General features: G+C 45.2%; 1 protein-coding gene across 2 annotated transcripts in view; it reads left to right on the forward strand.

Moving 5' to 3' along the window:
* The window catches only part of LOC138676307 (death-associated protein kinase 1-like), a 142,517-nt gene that overhangs the window by 36,360 nt on the left and 85,948 nt on the right, over nt 1-20,209 (forward strand). For both annotated transcript variants that reach the window (XM_069765479.1, XM_069765480.1), the window contains exons 6-7: nt 3,756-3,866; nt 3,953-4,072. In XM_069765479.1, the coding sequence (XP_069621580.1) occupies nt 3,756-3,866; nt 3,953-4,072 (231 nt within the window). The remainder of the gene's footprint in view (nt 1-3,755; nt 3,867-3,952; nt 4,073-20,209) is intronic.

A 20,209-nucleotide genomic window follows, 5' to 3' on the forward strand; every position in this document is an offset into this window, starting at 1 on the left:
GCATAAAGTGATCCAGAAAGACTGAGGAGCTGTGACGTCACTCACAGGAGAACTGGAATGGTGCTGAGTATGGACAGTATATTAGCACACTGACAGTAAACTGCATAAATCTGCACAGGTGTAGGGGGGAAAAACGTTCATATGACGGCTTCGTTAAGTATTTGGATTAAAGGGGCTCTTAGCAATTGAAGCGCTCAGTAAGTTGCTGTTCATACTTTTCTGTTTTCTTAGTTCTGACGTTGAGGTTGCACTTTAGCAACTGTATATAATGAAAAGCATTTTAAAAAAAATCATACTCACACTCTTCGGCATTGCGTTACATATTTTCTAAAGCCGTGTTACACCAGGACCAAAACTGAAGATGTCACCCTGCTCATTCAGTCACCTGATCAAAGGATTTCAGTTGGGGTTGCACTCTCATCTCAAGAAGTATCATATTGATTAAGAGGCATGCACCACTTAAAGGGATTGGTCACTACTTCATAAGCCCCTTTCATAAAAACTAACTGCCATAGATAATCTCCTTTGTAAATTTCCCAAATGTCTCTGTTATCCAAGCTGCTCTCCTGGTCACATGATTTCCCGCTGAGTATCATGCTGTGTGGGTGGGGCTCTGTTCAGCAGTGCTCACTTAGGGTACCGTCACACAGTGGCACTTTTGTCGCTACGACGGTACGATTCGTGACGTTCCAGCGATATCCATACGATATCGCTGTGTCTGACACGCAGCAGTGATCAGGGATCCTGCTGAGAATCGTACGTCGTAGCAGATCGTTTGGAACATTCTTTCGTCGCTGGATCTCCCGCTGTCATCGCTAGATCGGTGTGTGTGACACCGATCTAGCGATGCGTTCGCTTGTAACCAGGGTAAACATCGGGTTACTAAGCGCAGGGCCGCGCTTAGTAACCCGATGTTTACCCTGGTTACCAGCGTAAATGTAGAAAAAAAAAAACAGTACATACTTACATTCCGGTGTCCGTCAGGTCCCTTGCCGTCTGCTTCCCGCACTCACTGACTGCCGGCCGTAAAGTGAAAGCAGAGCACAGCTGTGACGTCACCGCTGTGCTCTGCTTTCACTTTACGGCCGGCAGTCAGTGAGTGCGGGAAGCAGACGGCAAGGGACAGACACCGGAATGTAAGTATGTACTGTTTGTTTTTTTTACGCTGGTAACCAGGGTAAACATCGGGTTACTAAGCGCGGTCCTGCGCTTAGTAACCCGATGTTTACCCTGGTTACCCGGGGACCTCGGCATCGTTGGTCACTGGAGAGAGCTGTCTGTGTGACAGCTCCCCAGCGACCACACTACGACTTACCAACGATCACGGCCAGGTCGTATCGCTGGTCGTGATCGTTGGTAAATCGTATAGTGTGACGGTACCCTTACTCCTTCTTTACATAAGGCTGCACACACACTGCTACACAAACTCCCTGTACAACTGTCCCTTATATCTGTACGTATACAACAGAGTAAATCTAAATTATGTACACACACTCTGTTCTGTACTACGTAATATTATATATATATATATATATATATATATATATATATATATATATATATGTGTGTATATATATATATTGGGTACGGAAAGTATTCAGACCAATTTCAAGTTTTCACTCTTTGTTTCATTGCAGCCATTTGGTGAATTAAAAAAAGTTAATTTTTTTCACATCAATGTACACTCTGCACCCCATCTTGACTGAAAAAAACAGAAATGTGGACATTTTTGCACATTTAATAAAAAAGAAAAACTGAAATATCACATGGTCATAAGTATTCAGACCCTTTGCTCAGACACTCATTTAAGTCACATGCTGTCCATTTCCTTGTGATCCTCCTCAAGATGGTTCTGCTCCGTCATTGGAGGCCAGATGTGTTTAATTAAACTGATAAGACTTGATTTGGAAAGGCACACACTTGTCTTTATAAGGCCTCACAGCTCACAGTGCATGTCAGACAAAATGAGAATCATGAGGTCAAAGGAACTGGCCAAGGAGCTCAGAGACTGAATTGTGGCAAAGCACAGATATTACCAATGTTACAACAGAATTTCTGCAGTACTCAAGGTTCCTAAGAGCGCAGTGGTCTCCACAATCCTTAAATGGAAGAAGTTCGGGACCACCAGAAGTCTTCCTAGACCAGGCCGTCCAGCCAAACTGAACAATCATGGGAGAAGAGCCCCTTGGTGAGAGAGGTAAAGAAGAACTAAAAGATCACTGTGGCTGAGCTCCAGAGATGCAGTAGGGAGATGGGAGAAAGTTCCACAAAGTCAACTATCACTGCAGCCCTCCACCAGTCAGGCCTTTATGGTAGAGTGGCCCGACGGAAGCCTCTCCTCAGCGCAAGACATATATAAGCCTGCATAGAGTTTGCTAAAAAACACATGAATGACTCCCAGACTATGAGAAATAAGATTCTCTGGTCTGATGAGATGAAGATAGATCTTTTTGGTGATAATTCTAAGTGGTATGTGTGGAGAAAACAAGGCACTGCTCATCACTTGCCCAATACAATCCCAACAGTGAAACATGGTGGTGGCAGCATCATGCTATGGGGGTGTTTTTCAGCTGCAGGGACAGGACGACTGGTTGTCATTGAAGGAAACATGAATACGGCCAAGTACAGAGATATCTTGGATAAAAACCTCTTCCAGAGTGATCTGGACCTCAAACTTGGCCGAAGTTTCACCTTCCAACAAGACAATGACCCTAAGCACACAGTTAAAATAACAAAGGAGTGGCTTCAGAACAACTCTGTGACCATTGTTGACTGGCCCAGCCAGAGCCCTGACCTAAACTCAATTGAGCATCTCTGGAGAGACCTGAAAATGGCTGTCCACCAACATTCATCATCCACCCTGACGGAACTGGAGTGGATCTGCCATGAAGAATGGCAGAGGATCCCCAAATCCAGGTGTGAAAAACTTGTTACATCATTCCCAAGAAGATTCATGGCTGTACAAGCTCAAAAGGGTGCTTCTACTCAATACTGAGCAAAGGTCTGAATACTTATGACCATGTGATATTTCAGTTTTTATTTTTTTATAAATTTTCAAAAATTACTACATTTCTGTTTTTTTCCAGTCAAGATAGTGTGCAGAGTGTACATTAATGAGAAACAATGAACTTTTTTGAATTAACCAAATGGCTGAAATGAAACAAAGAGTGAAAAATGTAAAGGGGTATGAATACTTTCCGTACCCATGCTGTATTCCCTCTGAATTCCCTTGAGCGCGTGCACCAGCGGACAGAAAGCAAAGCAGAAAGGTGTATAAAGCTATATGAAAGTGGCAGAAAAGTAATGCGAAGCTCTTTAAATTCATTCACTTTAGGCATTTATGGCAAAACCAGTAACTGAGTTGGGGTAGTGGACAACCTCTTTAATGATTGTGGTGCATATTTCTCCAGTGTGCTTCTATTTAAAACCAGCATGTAAGACTTGCCCATAGTTTTGTGATATGACCACAAGAGGCAAAGATGCATTATGTACAGTATAATTTAAAATTCTAAGAATCAAATTTATTACATAATCATTTTCCCAAAGCATTTTGGGCCCCAATAATCCATAGTTGAAATCATAAATTCACACTTCCTAAAATACCTTAATATAGAAAATTAACATTTTTAGATTTAATTTATCAAATTAGTATTATTTTTTTAACAATTTGCCATTCTGTCTATTTAATTTCCTTTTGTTTTGGAGGTGATCTTCAATACAGAGAGAAAATTGTTTTTTCTTAATGTATTTTGTAGGAGGGTAATACACCTTTACACTTGGCTGCCCACTTGGTACCACCTTCTTTGTCTTCTGCAATGTGTCAAGCTCTTCTGAAAGGAGGTTCAAATCCAAACATCAAAAATTCGGTACAAATTACATTAGTGATTTTTCATTAAGAAATCAAAAATTGGCTTTATGACCTAAATTTACAATGAGTTACCTTTTTATACAGGCAGAAGAGAATTTTATTTTTGCAGTTTTGAGAGGAGCAGCTACGGAAGGATGGAAGGACTCACAACTTCTCATTGCACTTGCCCTCAAGCACCAACCTGATTTACTTGGTCGAAACTCTGTAAGTAGAAAGAATAGTTTGGAATAGTAATTTCTATTTATATAAGGTGGCACTTAAAAGTTTGGGCCCCCATGGTCAAAATTACAGTTGTTGTGAACAGTTAAGTTGAAGATTAAATGATCTATTTAGGGCCTAAAGTTAAAGATGAAACATTTCCTTTGTATTTAGGCCAAAAAAATATTTTCATCTTTTACATTTTAAAAATTCCAAAAAGGAAAATGGGATGATGCAAAGGTTTGGGTACCCTTGGAGATTTGTGCTCAGATAACTTTGACCAAGGTTTCAGACCTTAATTATCCTGTAAGGGTTATTTCTTGTTCACTAGCATCATTAGAAAATGCCAGGTGATGAAAATTTCCCAGCTTTATAAAAACCCAGCCTCCTTTAACCTGTGCCAAAAAAACGTCCGCCATGGGTTCTTCTAAGCAGCTGCGTAGCACTCCAAAAATGAACATGGTGGAGGCCCACAAAGCAGGAGAAGACTATAAGAAGACAACAATGTGTTTTCAAGTTGCCCTTTCTGCATTTCCAAATGGAATTTAAAAAATGGTAGTTAACAGTGGAAATTTCAGTGAGAGCTGCTTTTAGGATTACTAGAGAGGCAAGTCAGAACCCCCACTTGACTGCAAAATACCTTCGGAAAGATTTAGCTGCCCTGGAGTTCTGGTACATTGTTCTACTGTTCGAAAATACCTGCACAAATATGGCCTTTATGGAAGAGTCATCAGAAGAAAACCTCTCCTGCGTCCTCACCATACAATTCAGCATCAGAAGTATACAAAAGAATATCTAAACAAGCCTGATGCATTTTGGAAACAAGTCCTGTGTACCAATGAGATTAAAATGGAACTCTTTGGACACGATGATCAAAGGCATGTGTGGGGAAAAAAAGGCCCAGAATTTCAGGAAAAGAACATCGTTATTATTAGTCATGAATATCTCTCCAACCATTAAACATGGGGGTGGATCAATCATGCTTTGGGGTTGCTGCAGCCAATTGCACGGGAATATTTCAACAAATCCTTGATACAAACATAACACCATCTGTAAAAAAGCTGAAGTTTAAAAGTGGATGACTTCTACAAATGGATAATGATCCTAAACACATGTCAAAATCCACAACAGACTACCTCAGAAGGTGCAAGCTGAAGGTTTTACAATGGCCCTCACAGTCCCCTGATCTGATCATCATTGAAAATCTGTGGCTAGATCTCAAAATAGTGGTGCATGGAAAACGACCTAGAAATCTCACAAAACTGGAAGAATTTTCCAAGGAAGTATGGATGAAAATCCCTCAAACAAGAATTGAAAGACTCTTGGCTGGCTACAAGAAATGTTTACAAGCTGTGATACTTTCAAAAGGGGTGCTACAAGATACTAACCATGCAGGGTGCCCAAACTTTTGCATCGACCCATTTTTCCTTTTTGTAATTTTTAAAATATAAAACTTTTTTTGCCTAAAATGCAAAGGAAATGTGTCATCTTTAACTTAAGGCCTTTTAGAGATTGTTTCATCTTCAACTTACTTAACTGTTCACAATAACAGTAATTTTGACCAATGGTGCCCAAAACTTTACATGCCACTGTAAATCCTGACTACAATCCATAGACATGAGCATAAAAAGCTGTAGATGAATCAATTTCGAATTTTGTATTAGTGCTTTTCACCTTTTGTTACCTTTTGATCATAATTTTTTTCGTACTTACATATCCTTTTTTCAGAAGACTGCAGACAAGCACAGTTCCCAGCAAAGCAGTCAATTACATATTTTACCTATGCACATGTGCTACAATCATCTAAATACTGTACACAGTGCACTCTTGTCAAGATTTAATGTGGCTGTCCAAGTTTGGGTTAAAAGTCCGCTGTCAGGATAATCTTTTGTCGGCAGCGATAGGTGGCGGTCATGCGCCTGAAAGAATGACTTTCATCTCAAATCTGGACAACTCCTTAACCCCTTAACGACCGCCGGTATGCATTAAAATGGTGGCTGCTAAGGGTTCTTATTCCCTTACTAGATGGTGGCCCAATTCTAACGCATCGGGTTTTCTAGAATATGTTTAGTAGTATATAGCACAGCCCACATAGTATATAACAGCCCACGTAGTATATAGCACAGCCACATAGTATATTTCCCAGCCACGCAGTATATTTCCCAGCCACGTAGTATATAGCAGAGCCACGTAGTATATAGCACAGCCCACGTAGTATATAGCACAGAGACGTAGTATATAACACAGGCCAAGCAGTATATAACACAGCTCATGCAGTATATACTGTAACACAGCCCATGCAGTATATAACACAGCCATGTAGTATATTGCACAGCCACGTAGTATATAGCACTGCCCACGTAGTATATAGCACAGAGACGTAGTATATAACACAGGCCACGCAGTATATAACACAGCCCACGTAGTATATAACACAGCCCAAGTAGTATATAGCAATGTGGGCACCATATCCCTGTTAAAAAAAGAATTAAAATAAAAAATAGTTATATACTCACCTCCCGACGGCCCCCAGATCAAGCCCAGGCGTTTAGCGATGCTCCTCGCGATGCTCCGGTCCCAAGAATGCATTGCGGCAATAACACGGGATGATGTCGTGGTCTCGCAAGACCGCTACGTCATCATCTCGCGAGACCGCTACGTCATCTCCGGTCACTGCCGCAATGCATTCTTGGGACCGGAGCGTTGCGAGGAGCTGGAAAGGCACCGGAAGGTGAGAATATAATGATTTCTTATTTTTTTTATTATTTTAAATATTAGATCTTTTTACTATTCATGCTGCATATACAACATCAATAGTAAAAAGTTGGTCACACAGGGTTAATAGCAGCGTTAACAGACTGCGTTACACCTCGTTATGCCGCAGTGTAATGCAGTCTGTTTAACGGACTTCTAAACCGCTATGGGGGCACTGACTGGGGAGTAGGGAGGGGACACTGACTGGAGGGGAGTAGGTGTAACGGAGTCTACCAAGCTGGGGTACCTCTTTCAGTACCACCCCGTGTTTCAGGAGGTCCAATCTGCTTTTGCTAGATTCTGAATGAATGACGCTGGCTGGAATTCCTTGATTACGTGAGAGCATATAAAAGCTGACTGCTATCCCACGTATTTCCAGTCTAAGAACACCCTTTATTTTCAGCACACAGAATATATAACACAGATGCACAGGGCAGGCCAATAGGAAAACAGCTGGCCAGACATACATCACAATAGCCGCAGGGGGCCAGAGCCTGCCGCTATTTACTGTGGAAATTACAAAGGTGGGGGAAGGTCAGGAAGAGAATATCTTGTCCAGGGGCGCAGCCTGTGGACTGATGCATTTCACATGGAAACTATTATAACATTAACATTCAACATATAACATAACATTGTTGGTGCTGGGGGGTTCTGTAACATGGCTCCCCTTTTCAGCGACGCGATCGGCATACACAGTCTGATCCTTAACGGATCTGTTTGGGGATGACCGAAGTTTATGGGGTTGGTACGAGTTCCGTTTGTCGACTTAGTCCATCGGCATTACCGTTTTGTTTGCCGGGTCTGTAGTGGATGGTGAAGTCCAGAGGTTGGAGCGCTAAACTCCACCGCAGTAATCTGGCGTTGTCTCCGGAGACCCGATTAAGCTAGACTTGGGGATTATGGTCCGTTAGGAGGGAAAACTGTCGTCCATACAAATATGGTTGTAACTTTTTGAGTGCCCATACTATTGCCAGGCACTCCTTCTCGATGGCCGCATAGCTCACTTCACGGGGCAGTAGTTTCCGACTCAGGTAAGCTACCGGGTGTTCTTGGCCGTCCGGCCCGACTTGGCTCAGTACTGCCCCCAATCCAAACATAGAAGCGTCTGTGTGGACAAGGAAACGTTTAGTTGGATCGGGTGCGGCCAATACAGGAGTATTGGTGAGGGCGTCCTTTAGCTGGCGGAAGGCTTCCTTACACTCTGGGGTCCAGGTTACCTGGCGAGGTTGGTTCTTACGGGTCAGATCAGTGAGGGGCTTGGCTACGCTGCTGTAATTGGGAACAAATTTCCTGTAACACCCCGCTGTCCCTAGAAACGCCATGACCTGGGTTTTAGTGCGTGGGGTGGGCCATTTGGCTATGGCCTCAATCTTGGCTGGTTCTGGTCTCTGTTTCCCACTTCCCACCCAATGTCCTAAATACTGAACCTCTGCTTTGCCCACGTGACACTTGTTTGGGGTTCAGGGTGATTCCGGCCTTGTGGATCCTGTCTAATACTGTCTCTAGGTGATTTAGATGCTCTTCCCATGTCGCGCTGTAGATGGCGATGTCATCCAGGTAGGCTGTTGTGAATTCTGTTGTCGGGCTCCCTCCTGTGGTCATGAATGGTACTTCGGCTGGTTCTGTCCATGGACTTCCTCTGGTGGGTGTTTCTGAGTTTCCTTTCACAGGTGACGAGGTTAATTCGTTAGCTGCTGCTCTATTTAACTCCACTTAGATCTTTGCTCCATGCCACCTGTCAATGTTCCAGTATTGGTCTAGTTCACTCCTGGATCGTTCTTGTGATCTGTCTTCCCATCAGAAGCTAAGTTCCAGCTTGTATTTCTTTGGTTTGCTATTTTTCTGTCCAGCTTGCTATTTAATTTGTTGTCTTGCTTGCTGGAAGCTCTGGGACGCACAGGGAGCTCCTCCGCACCGTGAGTCGGTGCGGAGGGTCTTTTTGCGCCCTCTGCGTGGTCTTTTTGTAGGTTTTTGTGCTGACCGCAAAGTAACCTTTCCTATCCTCGGTCTGTTCAGTAAGTCGGGCCTCACTTTGCTTAATCTATTTCATCTCTGTGTTTGTATTTTCATCTTTACTCACAGTCATTATATGTGGGGGGCTGCCTTTTCCTTTGGGGAATTTCTCTGAGGCAAGGTAGGCTTTATTTTTCTGTCTTCAGGGCTAGCTAGTTTCTTAGGCTGTGCCGAGTTGCATAGGGAGCGTTAGGCGCAATCCACGGCTATTTCTAGTGTGGTTGATAGGTTTAGGGATTGCGGTCAGCAGAGTTCCCACGTCCCAGAGCTCGTCCTTTATTATCAGTGACTATCAGGTCATTCTGTGTGCTCTTAACCACCAGGTCCATTATTGTCCTGACCACCAGGTCATAACAGTACAGGTGGCCCAAAGTACTAATGCATCTCAATAGAGGGATAAGAGAAGTTCTGAGACCATTTTTTTTTCTTTGCAGTGTGTTTTGTCTCAATTTTCCCGTTTACCTCTGGGTGGTTCAGGACACTGGTGTAAACATGGACATTCAAGGTCTGTCCTATTGGATGGATAATCTCACTACAAGGATACAAAACATTCAAGATTTTGTGGTTCAGAATCCGATGTCAGAGCCTAGGATTCCTATTCCTGATTTGTTTTTTGGTGATAGATCTAAGTTCTTGAATTTCAAAAATAATTGTAAATTGTTTCTTGCCTTGAAACCTCGCTCCTCAGGTGACGCTGTTCAACAAGTAAAGATCATTATTTCTTTGTTACGTGGTGACCCTCAAGACTGGGCATTTTCCCTTGCGCCAGGAGATCCGGCATTGCGGGATGTTGATGCGTTTTTCCTGGCGCTTGGATTGCTTTATGACGAACCTAATTCAGTGGATCAGGCAGAGAAAATCTTGCTGGCTCTGTGTCAGGGTCAGGATGAAGCGGAGATATATTGTCAGAAGTTTAGAAAGTGGTCTGTGCTCACTCGGTGGAATGAATGTGCCCTGGCAGCAATCTTCAGAAAGGGTCTCTCTGAAGCCCTTAAGGATGTCATGGTGGGGTTTCCCATGCCTGCTGGTCTGAATGAGTCTATGTCCTTGGCCATTCAGATCGATCGACGCTTGCGTGAGCGTAAAGCTGTGCACCATTTGGCGGTACTATCTGAGCATGGGCCTGAGCCTATGCAATGTGATAGGACTTTGACCAGAGCTAAACGGCAAGAACACAGACGTCGGAATGGGCTGTGTTTTTACTGTGGTGAATCCACTCATTCTATCTCCGATTGTCATAAGCGCACTAAGCGGTTCGCTAGGTATGCCACCATTGGTACGGTACAGTCTAAATTTCTATTGTCTGTTACTCTGATTTGCTCTTTGTCATCCTATACTGTTATGGCATTTGTGGATTCAGGCGCTGCCCTGAATTTGATGGACTTGGAGTATGCTAGGCGCTGTGGTTTTTTCTTGGAGCCCTTGCAGTACCCTATTCCATTGAGAGGAATTGATGCTACGCCTTTGGCCAAAAATAAGCCTCAGTACTGGACCCAGCTGACCATGTGCATGGCTCCTGCGCATCAGGAGGATATTCACTTTTTGGTGTTGCATAATCTGCATGATGTGGTCGTTTTGGGGTTGCCATGGCTACAGGTTCATAATCCAGTATTGGACTGGAAATCTATGTCTGTGTCCAGCTGGGGTTGCCAGGGGGTACATGGTGATGTTCCATTTTTGTCTATTTCGTCTTCCACTCCTTCTGAAGTTCCAGAGTTTTTGTCGGATTATCGGGATGTATTTGATGAGCCCAAAGCCAGTGCCCTACCTCCTCATAGGGATTGCGATTGTGCAATTAATTTGATTCCTGGTAGTAAGTTTCCTAAGGGCCGATTGTTCAATTTATCTGTGCCAGAACACGCCGCTATGCGGAGTTATATAAAGGAATCCTTGGAGAAAGGCCATATTCGCCCGTCATCATCACCGTTAGGAGCATGGTTCTTTTTTGTGGCCAAGAAGGATGGTTCTTTGAGACCTTGTATTGATTACCGCCTTCTTAATAAAATTACAGTCAAATTTCAGTATCCTTTGCCGTTGCTGTCTGATTTGTTTGCTCGTATTAAAGGGGCTAGTTGGTTCACCAAGATAGATCTTCGAGGGGCGTATAATCTTGTGCGTATTAAACAAGGCGATGAATGGAAAACAGCATTTAATACGCCCGAGGGCCATTTTGAGTACCTGGTTATGCCATTCGGGCTTTCCAATGCTCCATCAGTATTTCAGTCCTTTATGCATGACATCTTCCGAGAGTACCTGGATAAATTCCTGATTGTGTATTTGGATGATATTTTGATCTTTTCGGATGATTGGGAGTCTCATGTGAAGCAGGTGAGAATGGTGTTCCAGGTCCTTCATGCGAATTCCTTGTTTGTAAAGGGGTCAAAGTGTCTCTTTGGAGTTCAGAAGGTTTCATTTTTGGGTTTCATTTTTTCCCCTTCTACTATCGAGATGGACCCTGTTAAAGTCCAGGCCATTTACGATTGGACTCAGCCGACATCTGTGAAGAGCCTGCAAAAGTTCCTGGGCTTTGCTAATTTTTATCGGCGCTTCATCGCTAATTTTTCTACTGTTGCTAAACCGTTGACTGATTTGACCAAGAAGGGTGCTGATGTGGTCAATTGGTCTTCTGCGGCTGTAGAGGCTTTTCAGGAGTTGAAGCGTCGTTTTTCTTCTGCCCCTGTGTTGTGCCAGCCAGATGTTTCGCTTCCGTTTCAGGTTGAGGTTGATGCTTCTGAGATTGGAGCAGGGGCTGTTTTGTCGCAAAGAAGTTCTGATGGCTCGGTGATGAAGCCATGTGCTTTCTTTTCTAGAAAGTTTTCGCCTGCTGAGCGTAACTATGATGTTGGTAATCGTGAATTGTTGGCCATGAAGTGGGCATTCGAGGAGTGGCATCATTGGCTGGAAGGAGCCAAGCATCGCGTGGTGGTCTTGACAGATCACAAGAATTTGACTTATCTTGAGTCTGCCAAACGGTTGAATCCGAGACAGGCTCGATGGTCGTTATTTTTCTCCCGTTTTGATTTTGTGGTTTCGTACCTTCCAGGCTCTAAGAATGTGAAGGCTGATGCCCTGTCAAGGAGTTTTGTGCCTGACTCTCCGGGTGTTCCTGAGCCGGCGGGTATTCTCAAAGAGGGGATAATTTTGTCTGCCATCTCCCCTGATTTGCGGCGGGTGCTGCAAAAATTTCAGGCTGATAGACCTGACCGTTGCCCAGCGGAGAAACTGTTTGTCCCTGATAGAAGGACTAGTAGAGTTATCTCTGAGATTCATTGTTCAGTGTTGGCTGGGCATCCTGGAATCTTTGGTACCAGAGATTTGGTGGCTAGATCCTTCTGGTGGCCGCCTTTGTTGCGGGATGTGCGTTCTTTTGTGCAGTCCTGTGGGACTTGTGCTCGGGCTCAGCCCTGCTGTTCTCGTGCCAGTGGGTTGCTTTTGCCCTTGCCGGTCCCGAAGAGGCCCTGGACGCATATTTCTATGGATTTTATTTCGGATCTCCCCTTCTCTCAAAAGATGTCGGTCATTTGGGTGGTTTGTGATCGCTTTTCTAAGATGGTCCATTTGGTACCTTTGTCTAAATTGCCTTCCTCCTCTGATTTGGTGCCATTATTTTTCCAGCATGTGGTTCATTTACATGGTATCCCGGAGAACATCGTTTCTGACAGAGGTTCCCAGTTTGTTTCAAGGTTTTGGCTATCCTTTTGTGCTAGGATGGGCATTGATTTGTCTTTTTCCTCGGCTTTCCATCCTCAGACAAATGGCCAAACCGAACAAACTAATCAAACTTTGGAAACATATCTGAGATGCTTTGTTTCTGCTGATCAGGATGATTGGGTGTCCTTTTTGCCGTTGGCTGAGTTCGCCCTTAATAATCGGGCCAGCTCGGCTACTTTGGTTTCGCCGTTTTTCTGCAATTCTGGTTTCCATCCTCGTTTCTCTTCAGGGCAGGTTGAGTCTTCAGACTGTCCTGGTGTAGATACTGTGGTGGATAGGTTGCAGCAGATTTGGACTCATGTGGTGGACAATTTGACATTGTCCCAGGAGAAGGCTCAACGTTTCGCTAACCGCCGGCGCTGTGTGGGTCCCCGACTTCGTGTTTGGGATTTGGTTTTGTTGTCGTCTCGTTATGTTCCTATGAAGGTTTCCTCTCCTAAGTTTAAGCCTCGTTTCATTGGTCCGTATAAGATTTCTGAGGTTATCAATCTTGTGTCATTTCGTTTGGCCCTTCCTGCTTCTTTTGCCATCCATAATGTGTCCCATAGGTCGTTATTGCGGAGATACGTGGCGCCTGTGGTTCCATCCGTTGATCCTCATGCCCCGGTGTTAGTTGAGGGGGAGTTGGAGTATGTGGTGGAGAAGATTTTGGATTCTCGTGTTTCGAGACGGAAACTCCAGTACCTGGTCAAGTGGAAGGGTTATGGTCAGGAAGATAATTCCTGGGTTTTTGCCTCTGATGTTCATGCTGCCGATCTGGTTCGTGCCTTTCATTTGGCTCATCCTGGTCGGCCTAGGGGCTCTGGTGAGGGTTCGGTGACCCCTCCTCAAGGGGGGGGTACTGTTGTGAATTCTGTTGTCGGGCTCCCTCCTGTGGTCATGAATGGTACTTCGGCTGGTTCTGTCCATGGACTTCCTCTGGTGGGTGTTTCTGAGTTTCCTTTCACAGGTGACGAGGTTAATTCGTTAGCTGCTGCGCTATTTTACTCCACTTAGATCTTTGCTCCATGCCACCTGTCAATGTTCCAGTATTGGTCTAGTTCACTCCTGGATCGTTCTTGTGATCTGTCTTCCCATCAGAAGCTAAGTTCCAGCTTGTATTTCTTTGGTTTGCTATTTTTCTGTCCAGCTTGCTATTTAATTTGTTGTCTTGCTTGCTGGAAGCTCTGGGACGCAGAGGGAGCGCCTCCGCACCGTGAGTCGGTGCGGAGGGTCTTTTTGCGCCCTCTGCGTGGTCTTTTTGTAGGTTTTTGTGCTGACCGCAAAGTAACCTTTCCTATCCTCGGTCTGTTCAGTAAGTCGGGCCTCACTTTGCTTAATCTATTTCATCTCTGTGTTTGTATTTTCATCTTTACTCACAGTCATTATATGTGGGGGGCTGCATTTTCCTTTGGGGAATTTCTCTGAGGCAAGGTAGGCTTTATTTTTCTGTCTTCAGGGCTAGCTAGTTTCTTAGGCTGTGCCGAGTTGCATAGGGAGCGTTAGGCGCAATCTACGGCTATTTCTAGTGTGGTTGATAGGATTAGGGATTGCGGTCAGCAGAGTTCCCACGTCCCAGAGATCGTCCTTTATTATCAGTGACTATCAGGTCATTCTGTGTGCTCTTAACCACCAGGTCCATTATTGTCCTGACCACCAGGTCATAACAGTAGGCACACGCATATTCCTGGAGACCATCCAGAAGCCGGTCAGCCAGCCTCTGGAAGGTCGCCGGGGCAGTCTTCATCCCGAATGGCATAACTCGAAACTGGAATAAGCCAAACGGGGTGATAAATGCCGACTTGGGAATAGCATCAGGACTAAGGGGAATCTGCCAGTAGCCTTTGCATAGAACGATGGTGGTCAAATACTTTGCCCCTGCCAGCCGGTCTAACAAGTCATCCATACGCGGCATGGGATACGCATCCGTCACTGTTTTCTCATTGAGCTTACGATAGTCTACACAAAACCGTGTAGTCCCATCCTTCTTGGGCACTAACACTACGGGGGATGCTGTTGTGAATTCCGCTCTTGGGCTCCCTCCGGTGGTTGTAAGTGGCACTTTTGTGAGTTCTGCTCTTGGGCTCCCTCCGGTGGTTTTAAGTGGAATGGCTGCTCCTTGGATTTAGCTGTCAGCAGCTGCTTCCACTGATTGTCTATTCTGCTCGGCTATTTAGCCTGGCTCTTTCCTTCAGCTTGTGCCACTTGTCAATGATTCCTGGTTGGATTCACATCTCTTTGGATTTCCCTGCTATCCTAACCAGTTCAGCAAAGCTAAGTTCTTGCATGCTCTTTTCTGTCCACAGATTGTGGACTTATCCGATCAGTGCTTTCTATGTTTTGTTCAGCTTATCAGTATGAATTAATTATGTCTTGCTGGAAGCTCTGGGAAGCAGATTAACCCTCCACACCTTTAGTCAGGTGTGGAGATTTTTTGTTAACTCTGCGTGGATTTTTGTAGTGTTTTATACTGACCGCACAGTATTCCATCCTGTCCTATCTATTTAGCTAGACTGGCCTCCTGTGCTCATCCTGGTTTCATTCTGTGTATGTCTTTTCCCTCTCCACTCACAGTCATTATTTGTGGGTGGCTAATCTATCCTTTGGGGATGTTCTCAGAGGCAAGATAGTTTTCCTGCATCTCTCTTTAGGGGTAGTTAGCTCTTAGGCTGTGTCGAGGTGCCTAGGGAGAGTTAGGAGCATCCCACGACTACTTCTAGTGTTGTGTTGAGCTTAGGGACTGCGGTCAGTACAGTTACCTGTTATGAACAGGTGATTCAGAACCACAATGGACCTAGTGGTTAAGAGCACACAAAGTGACCTGATAGTCACTAACATAGGACGAGCTCTGAGACGTGGGAACTCTGCTGACCGCAATCCCTAATCCTATCATACCACACTAGAGGTAGCCGTGGATTGCGCCTAACGCTCCCTATGCAACTCGGCACAGCCTGAGAAACTAACTAGCCCTGAAGATAGAAAAATAAGCCTACCTTGCCTCAGAGAAATTCCCCAAAGGAAAAGGCAGCCCCCCACATATAATGACTGTGAGTTAAGATGAAAATACAAACACAGAGATGAAATAGATTTTAGCAAAGTGAGGCCCGACTTACTGAATAGACCGAGGATAGGAAAGATAGCTTTGCAGTCAGCACAAAAACCTACAAACAACCACGCAGAGGGGCCCAAAGACCGTCCGCACCGACTAACGGTACGGAGGTGCTCCCTCTGCATCTCAGAGCTTCCAGCAAGCAAGAAAAACCAATATAGCAAGCTGGACAGAAAATATAGCAAACAAAAGTAACACAAGCAGAACTTAGCTTATGCAGGGCAGACAGGCCACAAGAACGATCCAGGAGAGAGCCAGACCAATACTGGAACATTGACTGGAGGTCAGGAACAAAGAACTAGGTGGAGTTAAATAGAGCAGCACCTAACGACTTAACCTCGTCACCTGAGGAAGGAAACTCAGAAGCCGCAGCCCCCCTCACATCCACCAGTGGAAGCTCATAGACAGAACCAGCCGAAGTACCACTCATGACCACAGGAGGGAGCTTGACCACAGAATTCACAACAGTACCCCCCCCCTTGAGGAGGGGTCACCGAACCCTCACCAGAGCCCCCAGGCCGACCAGGATGGGCCAAATGAAAGGCACGAACCAGATCGGCAGTATGAACATCAGAGGCAAAGACCCAGGAATTATCTTCCTGACCATAACCCTTCCACTTGACCAGGTACTGAAGTTTCCGTCTCGAAATACGAGAATCCAAAATCTTCTCCACTATATACTCCAACTCCCCCTCAACCAAAACCGGGGCAGGAGGATCAACGGATGGAACCACAGGTGCCACGTATCTCCGCAACAATGACCTATGGAATACGTTATGGATGGAAAAAGAAGCTGGAAGGGTCAAACGAAAAGACACAGGATTAAGAACCTCAGAAATCCTATACGGACCAATGAAACGAGGCTTAAACTTAGGAGAGGAAACTTTCATAGGAATATAACGAGATGACAACCAAACCAAATCCCCAACACGAAGTCGGGGACCCACACAGCGCCTTTCTTGGTTAAATCAGTCAACGGTTTAGCAATACTAGAAAAATTATTGATGAAGCGACGATAAAAATTAGCAAAGCCCAGGATCTTTTGCAGACTCTTCAGAGATGTCGGCTGAGTCCAATCATAAATGGCCTGAACTTTAACAGGGTCCATCTCGATAGTAGAAGGGGAAAAAATGAAACCCAAAAATGAAACCTTCTGAACACCAAAGAGACACTTTGACCCCTTCACAAACAAAGAATTCGCACGCAGGACCTGGAACACCATTCTGACCTGCCTCACGTGAGACTCCTAATCATCCGAGAAGACCAAAATATCATCCAAGTATACAATCAGGAATTTATCCAGGTACTCTCGGAAGATGTCATGCATAAAGGACTGAAACACTGATGGAGCATTAGAAAGCCCGAATGGCATAACCAGGTACTCAAAATGGCCCTCGGGCATATTAAATGCTGTTTTCCATTCATCGCCCTGTTTAATGCGCACAAGATTATACGCACCACGAAGATCTATCTTGGTGAACCAACTAGCCCCCTTAATCCGAGCAAACAAATCAGACAGCAGCGGCAAGGGGTACTGAAATTTGACCGTGATTTTATTTAGAAGGCGGTAATCAATGCAAGGTCTCAGCGAACCATCCTTCTTGGCCACAGCAAAGAACCCTGCTCCCAATGGCGACGACGACGGGCGAATATGACCCTTTTCCAAGGATTCCTTTACATAACTCCGCATAGCGGCGTGCCCAGGCACAGACAAATTAAACAGTCGACCTTTAGGAAACTTACTACCAGGAATCAAATCGATAGCGCAATCACAATCCCTATGCGGAGGTAGGGCACTGGACTTGGGCTCATCAAATACATCCCGGTAATCCGACAAGAACTCTGGGACCTCAGAAGGGGTGGATGATGAAATAGACAGAAATGGAACATCACCATGTACCCCCTGACAACCCCAGCTGGACACAGACATTGATTTCCAATCCAATACTGGGTTATGGACTTGTAGCCATGGCAACCCCAACACGACCACATCATGCAGATTATGCAACACCAAAAAGTGAATATCCTCCTGATGCGCAGGAGCCATGCACATGGTCAGCTGGGTCCAGTACTGAGGCTTATTTTTGGACAAAGGCGTAGCATCAATTCCTCTCAATGGAATAGGGTACTGCAAGGGCTCCAAGAAAAACCCACAGCGCCTAGCATACTCCAAGTCCATCAAATTCAGGGCAGCGCCTGAATCCACAAATGCCATGACAGAATAGGATGACAAAGAGCAGATCAAAGTAACGGACAAAAGAAATTTCGACTGTACCGTACCAATGGTGGCAGAGCTAGCAAACCGCTTAGTGCGCTTAGGACAATCGGAGATAGCATGAGTGGAATCACCACAGTAAAAACACAGCCCATTCCGTCGTCTGTGTTCTTGCCGTTCAGCTCTGGTCAAAGTCCTATTGCATTGCATAGGCTCAGGTTTATGCTCAGATAATACCGCCAAATGGTGCACAGTTTTACGCTCACGTAAGCGTCGATCGATCTGAATGGCCAAAGACATAGACTCATTCAGACCAGCAGGCATAGGAAATCCCACCATGACATCCTTAAGGGCTTCAGAGAGACCCTTTCTGAAAATTGCTGCCAGAGCACATTCATTCCATTGAGTGAGCACAGACCACTTCCTAAATTTCTGACAATATATCTCTACCTCATCCTGACCCTGAGTCAGAGCCAGCAAGATTTTCTCTGCCTGATCCACTGAATTAGGTTCATCATAAAGCAACCCGAGCGCCAGAAAAAACGCATCAATATCACATAATGCAGGAACTCCTGGCGCAAGGGAAAATGCCCAGTCTTGAGGGTCGCCACGTAATAAAGAAATAATGATCTTTACTTGTTGAACTGGGTCACCAGAGGAGCGGGGTTTCAAAGCCAGAAATAGTTTACAATTATTTTTGAAATTCAGAAACTTAGCTCTATCTCCAGAAAATAACTCAGGAATAGGAATTTTAGGTTCTAACATAGGATTCTGAACCACTAAATCTTGAATGTTCTGTACACTTATAGCGAGATTATCCATCAAAGAGGACAGACCTTGAATGTCCATGTCTACACCTGTGTTCTGAACCACCCTGATGTAAAGGGGAAAAGAAAGACAAAACACAGTGCAAAGAAAAAAAAATGGTCTCAGAACTTCTCTTTTCCCTCTATTGAGAAGCATTAGTACTTTGGGCCTCCAGTACTGTTATGAACAGGTGATTCAGAACCACAATGGACCTAGTGGTTAAGAGCACACAAAGTGACCTGATAGTTACTAACATAGGACGAGCTCTGAGACGTGGGAACTCTGCTGACCGCAATCCCTAATCCTATCATACCACACTAGAGGTAGCCGTGGATTGCGCTTAACGCTCCCTATGCAACTCGGCACAGCCTGAGAAACTAACTAGCCCTGAAGATAGAAAAATAAGCCTACCTTGCCTCAGAGAAATTCCCCAAAGGAAAAGGCAGCCCCCCACATATAATGACTGTGAGTTAAGATGAAAATACAAACACAGAGATGAAATAGATTTTAGCAAAGTGAGGTCCGACTTACTGAATAGACCGAGGATAGGAAAGATAGCTTTGCAGTCAGCACAAAAACCTACAAACAACCACGCAGAGGGGCAAAAAGACCGTCCGCACCGACTAACGGTACGGAGGTGCTCCCTCTGCGTCTCAGAGCTTCCAGCAAGCAAGAAAAACCAATATAGCAAGCTGGACAGAAAATATAGCAAACAAAAGTAACACAAGCAGAACTTAGCTTATGCAGGGCAGACAGGCCACTAGAACGATCCTGGAGAGAGCCAGACCAATACTGGAACATTGACTGGAGGCCAGGAACAAAGAACTAGGTGGAGTTAAATAGAGCAGCACCTTACGACTTAACCTCGTCACCTGAGGAAGGAAACTCAGAAGCCGCAGCCCCACTCACATCCACCAGCGGAAGCTCATAGACAGAACCAGCCGAAGTACCACTCATGACCACAGGAGGGAGCTTGACCACAGAATTCACAACAGTTACCACTTCCTTCAGAGCTCATTCCATGTTGCTCCTAAACCACCGCATCATAACACGTGTAGTCCCATCCTTCTTGGGCACTAACACTACGGGGGATGCCCAGGGATTATCTGACTCTTCAATGACCCCTAAACGCAACATCTCTTGTATCTCTTGTCGCATCCCTTCTCGTACAGACTCAGGGACGCGGAAGGGGGGTTGTCGCAGGGGGGTCTGATCCTGGGTCTCAACCTTGTGTTGTGCCAGGTGAGTGTACCCGGGTTTCCCCGAAAACATCCTCTGTCGCTGCCTCAACAACTCCTCCGCCTGCTGTCTCTCCCGGGGACCTAAGACTTCACCACAGTGTACCTGGTCCCATGTTTTAGACTGAGTCCTCTCCCCTAAGACATCAGGCAAGGGAAGTCCGGCTAAATCCTCTGCTTCAGGTGCACAGATGGCCACTACCTCTTCAGGGCATTCCCGATAGGGCTTCAGCATATTCACGTGGAACATGCGGCCCGGCGGAAGGTAGCTGTTCCCGCCTTTGGCCACTGGGTATGCTGAGTCCGGTTGGGACATT

Source organism: Ranitomeya imitator, chromosome 4 (assembly GCF_032444005.1).
Source record: "Ranitomeya imitator isolate aRanImi1 chromosome 4, aRanImi1.pri, whole genome shotgun sequence".
Lineage (NCBI taxonomy): Eukaryota > Metazoa > Chordata > Amphibia > Anura > Dendrobatidae > Ranitomeya > Ranitomeya imitator.